At 43.5% G+C, this 14,755-nt stretch overlaps 1 protein-coding gene across 1 annotated transcript; it reads right to left on the bottom strand.

Annotated features, from left to right (window-relative positions):
* Window positions 1-387: 387 nt before the first annotated feature.
* On the bottom strand, window positions 388-13,720 carry LSM11 (LSM11, U7 small nuclear RNA associated). Its single transcript, XM_083799033.1, has 4 exons — window positions 13,249-13,720; window positions 10,871-11,010; window positions 10,057-10,140; window positions 388-8,459 (listed from the first exon to the last, which is right to left on the bottom strand). The coding sequence occupies exons 1-4, from the start codon at window positions 13,670-13,672 to the stop codon at window positions 8,055-8,057; spliced, it is 1,053 nt and encodes a 350-aa protein (XP_083655159.1). The 5' UTR covers window positions 13,673-13,720; the 3' UTR covers window positions 388-8,054.
* Between the last annotated feature and the right edge of the window lie 1,035 nt (window positions 13,721-14,755).

Raw genomic sequence — 14,755 nt, 5'->3', positions numbered from 1 at the left:
ACCTCACCGATTCCTGGCAAGCCACCTCCTGATGGCACGGTGGAAGACCACACACTAGGGTAACAGCCCTTTGCGTGATCAGGCCAGCACGTCTTGTCTCCTTCAATATGAAGTTCAATTCCTGTCTGCATCTCTAAAAGACAGGTATGATATTCTTATTTTATAGCTAAAATACAGGTATAATAATATTCTTATTTTGTACGTTAGTACAGTTTTGAACACACAGACAACCGGTTTGCTCCAAATCATGACTAGATAGCAGCACTCGCATTCAGGACTTGGGGTCTCCGCATCCAGGCATCTGTCCTAACTGCTGCAGCAGCAGCTTCATCACTGACACAAACGTATTGACAGAACACACTAGAAAACATGCTCTGAAGCCAACTGTTACATGGATATTATTTATTGCAATGCAGTCTTAGCACTTTTAAATATAAACATTTATGTCTAGAAAGCAGAATATTGCAAATTCAGTATTATTCAATATGTTCATAGCAGCATCAGCTTCCTAAGAAACAAAATATTTAGGAAGACAGAGAAGGAATTACAAACGAGTTACACTCTCATTTATCACCATTAGACGGAACCATGGTATTGCAGCTGTGAAACAGATATTGAAGTCACCAAATCTGACCTTGAAGACACAAGTAATTTCAAGACTGAAATGCGTCATTATACCTGATATCCTGCACATTTTTGGTGTGCCTAGACATAAGGCTAACAGTCAAGTGCCTGAAGAGGGCAGATGATGTATGTATCTGCACTACCTGACATATTATAGTTTTAATAACAATACGTAGCACTTGTATACCACTCACTGCTCCCCCAAATCCTCGTGAGACAGGCAAGGATTGCTCTCAGATGTATTAAAGCTCTGGAGCATAAGGGAGAGGGAGGGAAAGTGACTTGCCAAGGCCATTCAGTGAGCAAGTGGCAGTAGGGAGATTGGAATTTGTCAGCATCTGACTTCCAATCTCGTATCAGTCTGGTAGGTCACGCTGTTCCTCTGTGTTTCACTTAGGAAGTTTTATAAATGACTAATTGGTTAGCAAGTCCCAACCCATGCAGCGATACTGGATGCATGCAGCATTCGGAAAGAGGTCAATACAACTGCTCCCCTCGTAATGCCCATTTGGGTTTGAACACTTCTTTCATTTTCTCATCTCAGGATGATCTGTCAAGCGGAAGATACAATGACACAGCTGCACTTTGCTCTAAAGCAGTGGAAATCAGAAGCAATCGCTAAAGGAGCAGGAACAGCTTTCATTTCTTTCCTGAGGGAGAGCACTGATCTTTTGAGAGGAAAAAAGGATGGATATGTTTTTACACAAACTGATCAAACTACTTTTCATTCTAAACGAATACAAGACTGACTGAAAGTCTCAGGTGTACTAATTTTCTTCAGCTAAGTCATCCAAGTGTACACTGTGAAGGTAGCAGCTAATAAAACAGTTATCCAGGAACATCAGAAGCCATTTTCCTTTCCTGACAGGCCTTCACTTCTACCAGCTAAGAGCAAGAGCACTTACAGTGACATCTAAAAGGACTTGTAAACATCATGAGACAAGCCATCTCTGATATTCCTCCACTAAAGTAGTCCTTTCTCCTGCACCCCCAGAAAGCTAACAAGGATAACCAAGCCTCCTACCATCCCTGCCTCAAAAGAGAAAATTTGCTTAGTTGTTTTTTCTCCCACTGGATTTCCTCTGCAAAATTTGAGAGGCAGGATCAAACACGTCAGTTATTAGGGCTGGAGTCTGGCAGAGACTCCTGGGGCACAGTTCATGTGCTGTGAAATGTTCACAACGAACGGCGGCTGCACTAGAGAATTGTCTCTCTGCATACTCACGGCTTTATTTGTAGAGCACAACAGCCCAGTGCTGGCCAAATTACGCCAAAGCGTACAGACAGGAACTGTGAAGGCTACCTCCCATTTTGAGAAGTTATCACCAAGTAAAGTAATTCCTCTCCCCTCCTGTTTCACAGCCTGCTTTCCCACTTTCAGCATGCTGTGTAAGCCTGTAGTTGGGAAAATGTACAGAGAGGTATGTATTATATTTACGGTAGACTACACACAATTTATTCTATCAAAAAAAGTCATCATCAAGTGCATTAATCCTGCAGTGCCCATATGGAGGAAGAGCACTGGTCTGCCTTGCATCTCTCTTCCCAAGTGGCCTCATTTTAATTCTGCCCAGGCTACTAACAGGTAATAAATGGCAGCAAAGGACACTTTTCAAAAGGAAGCTTTTTAACCAGCACATTTCTATCACGTAACAAATGATGCTTTTTCCTGCTGATACATCAACAACATCACAGAAAAAGCTGTGATGAAAAATCCAGAAAAATCCACCTACTCAGATCTCTCCACTAAGTACACTGCAGCTTCTTGAACAAGACTGGAACAAGATAAAACGACAACACATCATGAACCATTGTATTTGCCATCTTCTTATGGGTGAAGATAATAATACCAAGAAAGCTTTGCGTGGAGATAATGCTGTGGACACCTGATTACTACAAACCGGAATTGCTTCTCTGGAAGCTTTCACTATAAAGTTAGATCATCTATACTTAAGTTTCCAAACTGACCTACGTCTCTTTGAGCTCTGTTCTTTGTGTGTGTCTAACTCACTTTGGGTTTTGGCCTGTTTAGGCCCACCTCCTAGCAAGCCTGGAAACTCTGGGATAAACAGCTTTGAAATAATTACCTCACTCTATGGAGATCATCTTCCTTCACTAGAAGGGAAGTATTTTTTATCCTCTCTTCTTCCAGTGGAAGCTTCATACATTTCTATCTGTGCACCTTGTTAATATCTTGAGAATAAAGATTTTGGTATTCAACACCTTAATTACAATAACATGACCTTTAGTCACCATATCAGTCAGTATCACATAATTCCACAAATTGTGTCATCCCTTCATTTTTAAGAATCACTTCTAGTACGTGTTAGCCTTTTGTAACGTCTCAGCAAAGGCAGTCTTAGGATCGCTATAGCACAAGCTTCCAATTTTTAAGCCAATGTCAAGAAGCAAAAGTGTGAACCGAAATAGTTCCAGGCTGCAGAAGGCGCATAGTCTAGCATTTCTATTTTACACTTTGCAATGCAGGCAGAACAGAAAACATCTTTATATTAATACACAGGATTTTGCAGTTATGCTTTGAGGCAGACACAAACGTATTTCTCAACAGATTCTCAGAAAAGAGCTTGCCTGGCTGAAGGAATCTCTGCATCAGTGCTACTGCAGCAATGCTGCTGCACTGACTGAATGGCTGCAGCACTGAGCCTTGCAACTTTATCCAGTTGCAGAGCTTTCAGCTTAAGCTGGTGGTTTTAATTCTGATCTGTTTAATCAAAGACAGAAAGTTTACCTGGATATATATAACTTCAGAAACTTGTGTTTTCACAGTTTCCTGACCCTCCTGCCTTCCCATTTTCTTTCAAGACTCCAGAGGAAATCAGTGTTTCCACCTGGCTCATTTAAGTCAGTCACTGAGCAATAGAAAAGGTAACACGGGCAGCATGTTGGACAGAATGTCGTATTAAGAAAAATTCGACATTTTTTCTCTCTTTCTTTTTTTCTGAACGCTTCTTCGCCCATTGCAATTCATTGGCTCAAGTGAGTGATTGCAACAGCAAACTAGGAAAACCTAGCACTCTGGGAAGGAAAAGAGTAGAAAATAAATGAATAATGAGTTTACTGCAAAAGATCCAAGATAGATAATTCTTCTGACCAAGCAATTTCAAAAGTCTGCCACTATTCTCGCAGAGAATAGTATGAAAATGAGGAATAGTCTAAGCCTATCTGGATGTAAAATGAGGCTGGGTAACTCTCCTTACGGAGGGGGGGGTAAAAAAAAAAGTGGGCAGCCAAGCCTTCTCCTGCTGAGACCTGCCCCTGCTTCCAAATGATACAGAAGTGAAAGCTGCATCAGAAACAATGAATCCAGTAACTGAAGAACCAGAGGCAGATAGAAAACAATTGTTTTTGACCGCTTCAGTGATCAGCTGGTAAGAACATGCTGAGTATCTGCCTCTAGATCAGAAAATTTTTAGGCAATTACCAAGCTGAACGAACTTTTAAGAATTGTTTGATAAAAATGAAACGCCTGTGCAGAAGAGTTTCCCAAGAAATAATCCCAGTCATGATACCCGTAACTGTAGGGTAACACTGCAGCTCTCAGCCTGGTTTTCACTGTTCTCCCCACTTCCCCACAGCGTAGCAAGTATTTATGCCATGGTTCCGTCCGTGAAAATCCCATTCAGACTTTCTGAAAAGGTCTCTAGAACTATATCACTGTAGAAACAATATAGCCCCTCTTTAAGTAACTATGAGACTTTGCTCCCTAGTGAACTATGTTAGCAATTACAGGGTATGTGATGATACTGCAAGAAATACCTCTGACAGCACAGTTTAATTCCAGGACTATCTCATTACATCGTTTTTGCAGCTGGCATCGTAACACTTCACAAGTTTCATGTCTGCTATGTCAGAAATTATTCCAAAAAAATTCTCAAATTATCACAACACTTCTAAAGTAGTTCAAAAAACTTTGCTCCTTGCAATTTGGTACCTCACAATAAATATGCTTTAGGAATCACTGCTAACCATCAGGCTGAAAATGTCACGTAAGAACTGAGCAGAATGCAACCAGCATATTGATCCTTTGAGGTATTCTTTATACTCGGCTCAAAGCTTTTTCACTCACACAGCTCTTTGTTTCTTAAGACTGCCTCCTGCTCACATCACCTTCTTTGCGACATTGCAGCAACAGAGGAATGGCAAAGGCAGACAGCTTTTGGAACAAAGAACCTGGATTTTATGCTGAGTTTTGAAAAGGAAAACATGGCAAGAAATAACCAGAAACAACAAAAAATAACAAAGTCGTTTTCTTTTTTTCTTTTAAACATTTACATGAATATTTAAGTGAGGTAGAAGACCACTTCAGAACATCACATTCAATTTTATTTAAAGAGCAACTTCACCTGAAGTATTAAACATGCAAGTGACAACACACATAGAGGATCACTTGCTTAGTCACAATCAAATACTATGTTTCAAAGAGACAAAGTTCATAAAATAGCATTTTGATAATGGGCCTCAAAATGATACGGTATCAGAAAAAGTAGGGAACAGGAAGACTCTTTGAAAGATCTGAAGTTATAGAAGAGCCTGTATTTGGGAAGCAGCTTGGAAATACTGAGAGAGGTGGACAGGGAAGTAGGAAACAAAAGAAAAACCACCAAACCATTGAACCTAAAATAGAAGAGAGAATTTTAACCAAGTCCACAGGTGAGAAAACAATGAGAAAAGAGGATGAATACTTTAATAATGAGGTAGAGGAAAAACAAAACAACAGACATACTGTCTAGTTCTTAACCAGGTTTGTTGTCTAAGGTGATGATTTTGGAAGAACGGTCAGTCGTGATATAAAAATCAAGGCACAAACGCAAGTCTAAGCACCAGCATTTTTCAAAAAAATAAAAAAATTAACTTGTAGATGTGAAACAACAAACACTTGCAAGATTTAAGAGGAAAACCTTATGACGAAAGGAAACACTGAGACTTCTGATAGAAACTGCAAACTTGGTGAAATATCAGCTGGCAAGGAAAGAGGGCAGTAAAGCTGCAAGAACATTCAAGGTAGCTGTATCTTATTTAATGCACGAAGAAGGATAAAATAGGCAGATAAATAGAAATCTGAGGTAAAGAAAAACAAGAATTCAATGGGATGGCATAGTACATAGGCCTGAGTGGGAGATATGACACCCTTTGGTCAAGTACAAAAGAGGAGAGGTGTCAAAACCAGTAGCCTTTGGCATTCATGAATGGAAGAGGCAAAGATGGTCATCCCAAGAAACTGAAATAAAACCAAACCAGTCAGAAAGCACAGCAGAAAAAAAAACAACACACACAACCAAAAAAAAAAAAAAGAAAAACATTAATTTGCAATAAAAGCTGATGAGAACAGAAATAAAATCCTTGTTTCCAAGGACTGGAAGGATTCTGGTCAGTTGTTAAGTGCACAGAGAGCCAACCAGGAAAGGTTCAGAAAACCAGGACAAGTAAGGGTGAATAAAAGAACAATCTTCCTAAACCAGAGTTTAGAAAGGAACATCCTGAGGAGACAAAATAATGAAAGAAGGGAAAAAGGTGATGGGGAGAGGAGGGGAGAGGTGGGACAACAGTGGACCACAACCATACAAACAAGAACAGCACGAAAGGAGAGGAAGCAAAAACCTCCAAAGGAAGAATCTTTTCAATGCCTGGTTTCAGTTCATAGTAGGAAGGGATTACAGCAATGAAACTGTGTATAAGAAATCATAATTATTCTTTTTTTGCCTCTACAGTACTTTTTAATCCGAGGCACTTTTGTCCCAGTCTGAACTTGGGTTTGCAGCTCAGGGGCTGAGCTGATCAGTCATCCAAGCCCCATGTCATCTGAAACGTTGACATAACAGTTTCAGGCTCCCCCAGAGGCATACAGCTGCTCTGTGTGTCCAGGAACTCCTGCTAAACGATTTCTGTAATTCACCCAAGCACCAGACATATTCCTAATGACAAGCAAGCAATATGCTTCACTTGAAGCAACAGAAATACGACTTTCAAGAATACAATCACTTAGTTTGAGGACTTACAACCTCAAAACGCAATAAAAGACCTGCTATAAAGCACTAGAAAGTTCTACCAGTTGTCTTGTCTAACCACTGTCCCGGCAATTTCACATCTTCATCTTAAACACAGGAGCTGCTGCAAAGCCTAAGGTGGTCGAGATGAATCCAGGAATAGCAGTGTGAAATCTAGTGTCCTCTGACATCCAAGAGAACAGACTAGGTAATGTAACAGCTTCGTGTACCCTCAAACTTTTCCACGTAGCTCTTGGAAAGTAGTTTATACCTGCAGAAGCCCGACCTGATCTGCAGCAGCTTAAGAACGATGCTTAAAATAAAACCACTGATGAGGTGAGTTTGACTTTTATACTTCATAACAAATTTAGGCACACCTCCAAAGCTCAGTACAGCTGGAATTAGGTGATGCATCATTCATACAGATAGGAAAGACTAGTGAAGATTTCTGCTTTCTGAGAACAGCTGAAGACACAGCACCTCTAGTTTCATTAGACGGAACTCGAAAGGCGCTTAGATACAGTACAACTGTGCTCAGCACGAACGCTTATATCTGAGGAGAAAAACTACGTCTTTGTAAACTTCACTATCACAATAAGAACCAAAGGGGTGAAAGATAAAAGTACAACTTTCCATATGCACCCACAACGTTCACAGATAAACTCCATAAAAGGAGGTCCCTGGACCAGCTACGTTAGCTGCTTGCTGGTGACGCACAGCAAAAGCAAGGCATTACAAATAGAAGCGTAAGCTTTGATATTGGAAACAAGTTAAAATCCTACACTCGTTCACAGAAAAAGAGCAGTCCAATTAAGGGAAGAGGTCTTCTATCACACAGGGCTTTACAGAGCTAACTATGAAGAGGCTAATAGCCATCAGTAGTATGTCACTCCACCTTTTTATAGACCGTTTCAAAATGCCTGTCAGAATTATGTCTGGAAGAGAAGACATCCACGTAATGGTGGTAGATAAACTGCTGGTTTCGTTAGCTGTTTTCTCTTGAGATTACTCAGAACGTGGCAAGTAGCATCTGTGATTCATTCCAGGTGGAGAACTAATCTTAAGCTCCTCAAATGTAGGCCACAATTAGCTCCTATAACTGAGTACACCAAAACTCCCCACCAATCCTCTTGACTTTGCTTCATTTTACTTTTTAAGGAGCAGTGGGGTCTGAGTTTACCTCCCTCATCTCACAGAAAAAAAGCGTGCTGCTGGCCTTGTCCTGAGACCCCCAGCACAGATCGAAGGAGGCTGCTTTGGCAATAAGCTCAGGGTTCTCCAGTTAGAAACACTTCCCCTACCTTGTTACGGTAATGGGAAACCAGTCACAGTACCATGATACTCAACGAGAATGCTAAATAGTAACGAGAGCTGCAGCGGCAATTCATGCTATCAAATAAATACACTGATGAAGGCTCAGCCTAGTTAATGTGCTAAATGGACAAGCAAGACATTCTCTCCTCGAATAAAAATCTGGTTTATGTGACGCGTGAACACCTGTTGATAATCCACTTTGGGCCTCCTTTTTCTCCGTGACTGGCTTCTTGCGCGGGTACCACCACCACTGGCACCCTCTGTGTGAGCAGTCCCGCTGCCCACATCAGCTTCACCTCTGACTGCCAGATGCAGACTGTCACCTGGCGTCTTCTTTTCTCCAGCTCTGCCCAAGCGCTTCTGCCTCTCACGCTCATCTTCTGCTCTCCCTCGTCCCGATCCAGCTTTCCATCCGAGTGTCTGAGAGTCATTTGTCAGGGCCAGCTCCCCCGAGACAGTCTTTGAGTCAGCTCCCTTCTTTACTGAGGACTCCTGCAGTTTGAGTCTGTCAAACAGCTGTAAAGGAACATTTGTGTATGTGACCACATTCATAAAACAAGAAGAGCCTCTTGTTCTGCATTTCATTTGAGTATATGATCCCAAATCAGTTCTCAAAATACCGAGTTGGTGAAGAGTCTTTACCAGGAATAAATACTATGTTTTCTTGGCTAAATCAAGCCATGACATAAGGTGAATGGATCTCCTGCATATGCATAAGCATTTTTACATCAGGGAATTTAATTTGGGGAGCAATGCTGATATGCTGTATCATTTAACTTTGGTCAAGAACAACTGAAAGCTACCAAGTGGCTCCATTAGCTCACTTTCCCCAAACCTCTTGTACTGTTCTCAAACTGTTTTACAGAGATCCCCACCCTTGTGTCCTAAGGCAGGACACGAATCCCTAAGATAAGGGGCCTCAAACAGCAAGGAGTGCGTGCTGAAAAAATGACACTTCGTGCTCCCCAAACAAACTGAAGGAGGCCACTTCTGGGAGGTGAGCAGGCCAAAAACAATAGGAAAATAATAAAAGCTGCAGCAGCAGGCCCAAAGCACGGGATGAACTCATTAATCTGAGAATACATAGTACAGAAACTGGAAGAGAAACTGCTTTTACTCTGGCAGCAGGCAAGCTTTTATGAAATGCTGACAAATGAAAAGGATTCTTGGTTAGGCTGTCTCTTCCTACCAACAGGATGGAAAGCCAGTCTCTGTGACAGTGGGCTAAGATGAGCAATGACAACTGGATTATTTTTAACTTAGGAAGAGTGGGATCTATCAGAAAATAGATTTAAATGGCAGGAATCTAAAAGCAAATCCTTTGCAATGAAACTGTTAAAAAGTTTTTGTGATGCCTCCCTGATGTTCAAAAGGCCCCAAGCTACGCCATGCAACAGGCACAGCCCTGCCGCATTTTTTTCCTTCATTGTTCAGAAGTTAATCTATCATATCTTCAGTTTTCAACTTGGTAAACATTTTTTTTTTTGCAGCTGGACCCAAAGAGTGTCTTGCTTTAGAGCAGCATGAAGAATCTTGGGCTTCACAGTGGCAAGACTAGAAGGTCAAGTGACCAAACAAGACATTCAGTACCATTGGCTAGAGACAAAGACTGTCACTCCATGAATGTCACTATCAGAGTTACGCACTGCCAAATCACCTGGCAGAACTGCATCAATCACAAATGAAAAAAAAAAAACTAAAACAAAAAAACGACTAATCTACCAAATTATTTAGGGCACAAAATACTGGATGGCCTTATGTTGGCTATCAGAGGGCAGAAAATAGTTCCAGCATAAAGCCAGACAGTACAGAGCAGACAAATCAAAAACCACACGCTGAGCTTATAGAAGATCAGCGTGTTGTACTAAGCAGTGGCAGCAATTGTGATCTCATATTAGGAATTCTAAAGTGGAACTTCTGTAACAGTGAACTATGGCCAAAGTACTTTCAAAAAGGTCAGAATACTTCTTTTTCAGTTCAAGTAATTTTAGAGTCCTCTGTACTAAAAGGAAGTAAAACATTTCAAATATAAATATAGTTTTCCAGCCAATGCTCCCCTTTTACTTTGAAAACTGAGATATTCCAAACATTAAAACGGCAGATGGTTACCTACCCGGGTTAGTGTGAGCTGAGGTTCTGCATAGAAAGCTTTGCCCAGTACTGGTTTCCTGTATGTCTCATCCACGTCTGTCAGGGCCTAGAAGATTAAAGAAATGGAAAGTTCAAAAATATAAAAAGACACAGAGACTTCAGGCTATCTTTGTGCCATAGCATTATGAAATTATGCTCTGAGAGAAAATCTGTCCTAGGAACAAGCTGTTCTTTGGAGCTGGCTTCATATCAGCTAAGTTGTACTGAGGTATAAAAGCAACAGCAAAGCCTAGCATCCATTCTGCGTTATTTAGAAAATCCGAGCCTCACCTGCAAAATCCTTCTATTTTTTCTACCAATTTCCAAGCTTTTCACAGCCCTAGGCTCACAAATTTTTAGTAGTTGCTGTTCCAGCCATTGTCTTTAAGATCTTCATATGGTAGAACAGAGGCAAAGCTGACATACAAGCAACTTGTTGGTGAAAGAAGTGGCTACCACTATAAGATTGGAATATGCAGAGACATTTTTGGAAGCTTCTGATATTCTTCATGTATCACCTTCCTGGGTTCTTATATAAAATCTTTGAAGCTGCTGTGTACTCCAAAGTTTCTCCTTCACCCTCTCCTAAAGTCTATAAAACAGCTAGGTATCTCCCAGACATACCAATTCAACACCAAGCAAAAGTCTGAAACCCAGCACTCAGTGCAAGAGTAAACTAGCATTTACGGACCACAAAATCACGTTTATCTTCTCAAAATGTAATTAGTTTAAACCTGTTGCAAATTTCAAATGTTCAGTGTAGCAGTTACAAACCAAGGGCTTGGAACAGTAATTACCATATTCCAGAACTTGTCAAATGCAACCAAAAACCCTGTGCAGACTCCACGAAGCCCTTTGAAAGTGCGGATATGAACATTGATTTTTACGCCATCTCGGACGCAGCGATGGAGCTCCCCGAGCGGGCTGCCTTCGTGGACTAAAACAGAAAGAGAACACCATCAGTCTTCAACAAAATGCATTCATAAAAAAAAATATGTAGAAATACTTAGATTTAGGATTTTTAGAGTTCAGATTTAGATTGCTATGTTTCTTTTATACAAGAACTTTACCTCCAACTTTTATAAAAAAGTAGAATCAAGTAGAACCTTAGAACCTTTATTTACAACTATGTCTTTGCTTGTCAGCACCCCATTAGACCTCACAGAAAACACTACTTTGCAGCTCTACCTGGGTAATACAGCTCTACCTGCATAATCCATCCTGTTCCTACTCTTCCTTGCTGTGGAAGCCTCTGGCTTCACCAGACTAATAATTTTTCTATCCATAGGGAAATTAGTTACCTAGCTGGTTCTATACTCAAAATCCAATGCTTACTTGCATGAAATAAGTATGTGCTTAATGCAGGATTTTGAAGAATTACTGGAAAACTGCTGTGCACCAGAGGGCAAGTACCCCAGGAGAGACAAAATACAGATCCAAATTCTGATGAAGTTCAAGTTGCTGTCCACAGGGTAGACTCTATTTAGAGATGAAGTTAAAAGAACAGGAGCAAAGCAAGCAAGGACAGTTGAAGCAGCTCAGAGCAGTACTAAAGGCCTTTCTGCTGCTCTGCGGTAACTGCTTGCACAAGTTCTTTGCTCCTTGGTAAATACGAGATGATTCGAAATTGCTTCTCCTGAGCTGATTCCAAACAAGCACTGCTAACTCCTCACAATGGGCGAAATTTTGAGTCCATTTTACATTTCTGACACACGGAATTTAAGGAACAAGTCACACATTGTCACAGCTGCCTGGGAGCACAGCAACACAACCATGGGATGCAGTAAAGCACGAACCACACATATCGTACATGCCTCCAGAGGCAGCTATTGCCTTAGGATCCAAGCTTCGAACATAGCCAACCTGCTATGCAGACAGGCCCCCTAGTTGCAGGGAAAGCACACAGTTTTGAAAAAAAATAAACTCTTCAGACTGCTGAACAGCACTTTAGATGCCAGTTGAGCCAGTCTTCTTCAAAGTCCACACTGTCTAGTCTTAGATGTGTGGACGTTAAATATGTGCTCGTAATGGAAACATGTAACCTCCTCACTAGACCACTGCTACAGTCAATTTTTACAGTGCATTTTTTCAGTTTCAATCACAGTAATCCAAATACAGATTCTTTATATTAAGATCCTGAACCAATATCTAAGGTCAATTCTTTTGGAAATCCTACTTAAACAGAGCCTCTGCATTTGTGGAAAACTCTCAACTGACATGATCAGATTGCGGATCATACAGCACCTCTGGAAAGGAATATGTTGTTTTGGTGTCTAAGCAAGAAAAAGGTTCTGCTTTAGGCATTCAGAATTGAACATTTTGGGTTTGTCTGTTTATAAAGAGCATTAAGGTGATGTTGGCAATGGGAAGAGATATTTTGACTCCAGTAAACCTGCAGTATTTTTAATTAAGCGCACTAAATTTGCATCTCATTTGCTTCTTGGTGTGGGTCCACAAGTTGCACCCCTTATGTTCAGGGGCTATTTCCCTGACTGCGTATGGAAGTTTACACAAGAAATTTGTATCATCCCCACAGATGACGAATTTATCATCACAGTTCCCTCCTGCCTCAATCCGCTGCTCTATCATCACATCAGTAGAAACACCAGCGCTGTATTTATGCCCCCAGGATGCACATTTAGTAGCCGAGAGAGCACAGTGTGTTGCGGGCTCACGCTGTGGTTATCACTTAACTACTAGCTCCATGGGCTGAAATCTGATTCCAGGTTTAAGAACGGTACTTCTGGAAGCACAACACTTTCTCGTCCTTCCTTTCCATTAAGAAGATGGATGTGACCAACCAAATGACCAAGGAGGATGTCACAACAAAACGAGCATCATCTCCAGTGAGCATTTCTGCGTTCGGCGTTTTACCAAGCCCGCAGTCCCCATTTCCCCCCGAGCTCCCTCAGTCCCTCTCCGTGACCCTGTCACTCCGCTGTCACCCCACCGCCCGCCTCACTCCGTACCCCCACGCCCCAGCACACCCCCTGGCACCCAGTGGCCGAGCCCGGGCCCCCTGCCCTTGCTCCAGCCCCCCTATACCTCAAGCCCCCCATTCCCGGCACCCCCATACCTCAGGCCCTCCACAGCCTGGACCCCATGCCTCAGCCCTCCACACCTCAGCCCCCCAAACCTCACCCCCCCACGCCTCAGCCCCCCCCCCCGCCCTTACGGGGCATCCTGGTGAGGACGTTGCGCGGTGCCCTCCTGCGCCGAGCCGCCGCTCCCCCCGCGGCCGCCTCCTGCTCGGGCCCGGCGTTGACCATGAGGCTGCGGAGCCGCTGGATGCGCTCGGGGTCTGCGGCGGCGGGGCCGCGGCGGGCGGAGCGGGCGGAGGGGCCGCGGCGGGCGGCGGCGGCGGCAGCGGCGGGGCGGCGGCCCCGCGGGCGGAGCAGGCCGCGCTGGAAGCTCTCGTACTCGGCGAGGTTGTTGAAGCACGGGGCGCCGGGGAAGGGCAGCGGCGTGCGGGCCGAGTACAGCGCCAGCAGCGGGTCGAAGCGGCTGGAGCTCACGTCCAGGCGGCCGGGGCTCGGCGAGCGCTCGGCCCCCGCCCGGCGGCGCCGCTGCTGCTCCGCGGCCCCCTCGGCTTCCTCCATGGCGGGCGGCGCCCGGCCCGCCGCTAGGGGGCGCCGCAGCGCCGCCCGCCGGCCCCGCAAGCTAAGCAGGGCCCCGGCCGGGCCGCGCCGGGAGGGGAGACCGCCCAGCACCGCCCGCGGAGGCGGGGCGCGGGGAGGCGCGAATTAACGGTGTGTTAATGGGAAATTAGCGGTGCTGGCGGCGAGCAACGGTTTCCCTCGCCGCTGCTGCTGCCCTCTGCAGCCGCCAGAGGCCTCTGGCGGTCCCGGTGCTGCAGGGAACAGGGTCATTCTTATTTGAATGTGCTGAGTGGCACAGAGCACAAGACCTATTTGTCACAGGACACGTTAACGCTGCGGGGTTTCTTTACTGCAACAGATTCCCCCACCTACCGTTGGTCTTCCCTAACCGCTTCCCATAGCTTTAATGGTTCCTGTTACAACAGTATAACATCAGGCCGAGCTTGCTGCCCAACCTCAGGAAGCGTCTGTTTCTTCACAGCCCCAAAGAAACTTTATGCAGGAGGATACCATGTGCTCGAGTCCATTACATTCTTTCCCCCCACAGCATTTAAAGTCATAAAAATTCAAGACCAGAGTTGTAAAGACAATCTGTATCTTGGTTCAAAACTCTATTATACTATATAGTAGTACTAAACTAGATGTTTACTTACTACACATCGTTGTATGAGTTAAATGGAAAACACTTGACAGCAGGACCTAATACACACATACTATGGTATCTCTCCTTATGTATCAGGTAGTCATGATATATGATTAAAAACCCCTACATGATGCTTTTTCAAGGAGGATCATTATTGCCGAAGTTGTTTTCATCTTTGCTCAGAATGCAAAATCCAAACACTACCACCTCTGGAGCAGTTGCTCTGTACGTCATGTCCAAAGTCAAGCCCTAGATAACAACGTGGCACATCAAAGTCGAGCAAATGACAATTTTGCTGTAAGACCAAAACACACACACACACACAAAAAACAGATAGGAAGTTCTCAATGCTAAATGACTGCGGTGCAATGATTCATTCAGAATCACCACCACACACTCCCTCATATCCTCTTCCTGAGGAATTAAACAGGCCCTTCGAC

Source organism: Anser anser (genome assembly GCF_964211835.1).
Source record: "Anser anser genome assembly, chromosome: 14".
Taxonomy (NCBI): domain Eukaryota; kingdom Metazoa; phylum Chordata; class Aves; order Anseriformes; family Anatidae; genus Anser; species Anser anser.
Note: the sequence above shows the minus strand (reverse complement) of the source record. Positions and strands in the feature narration are given on the sequence as shown.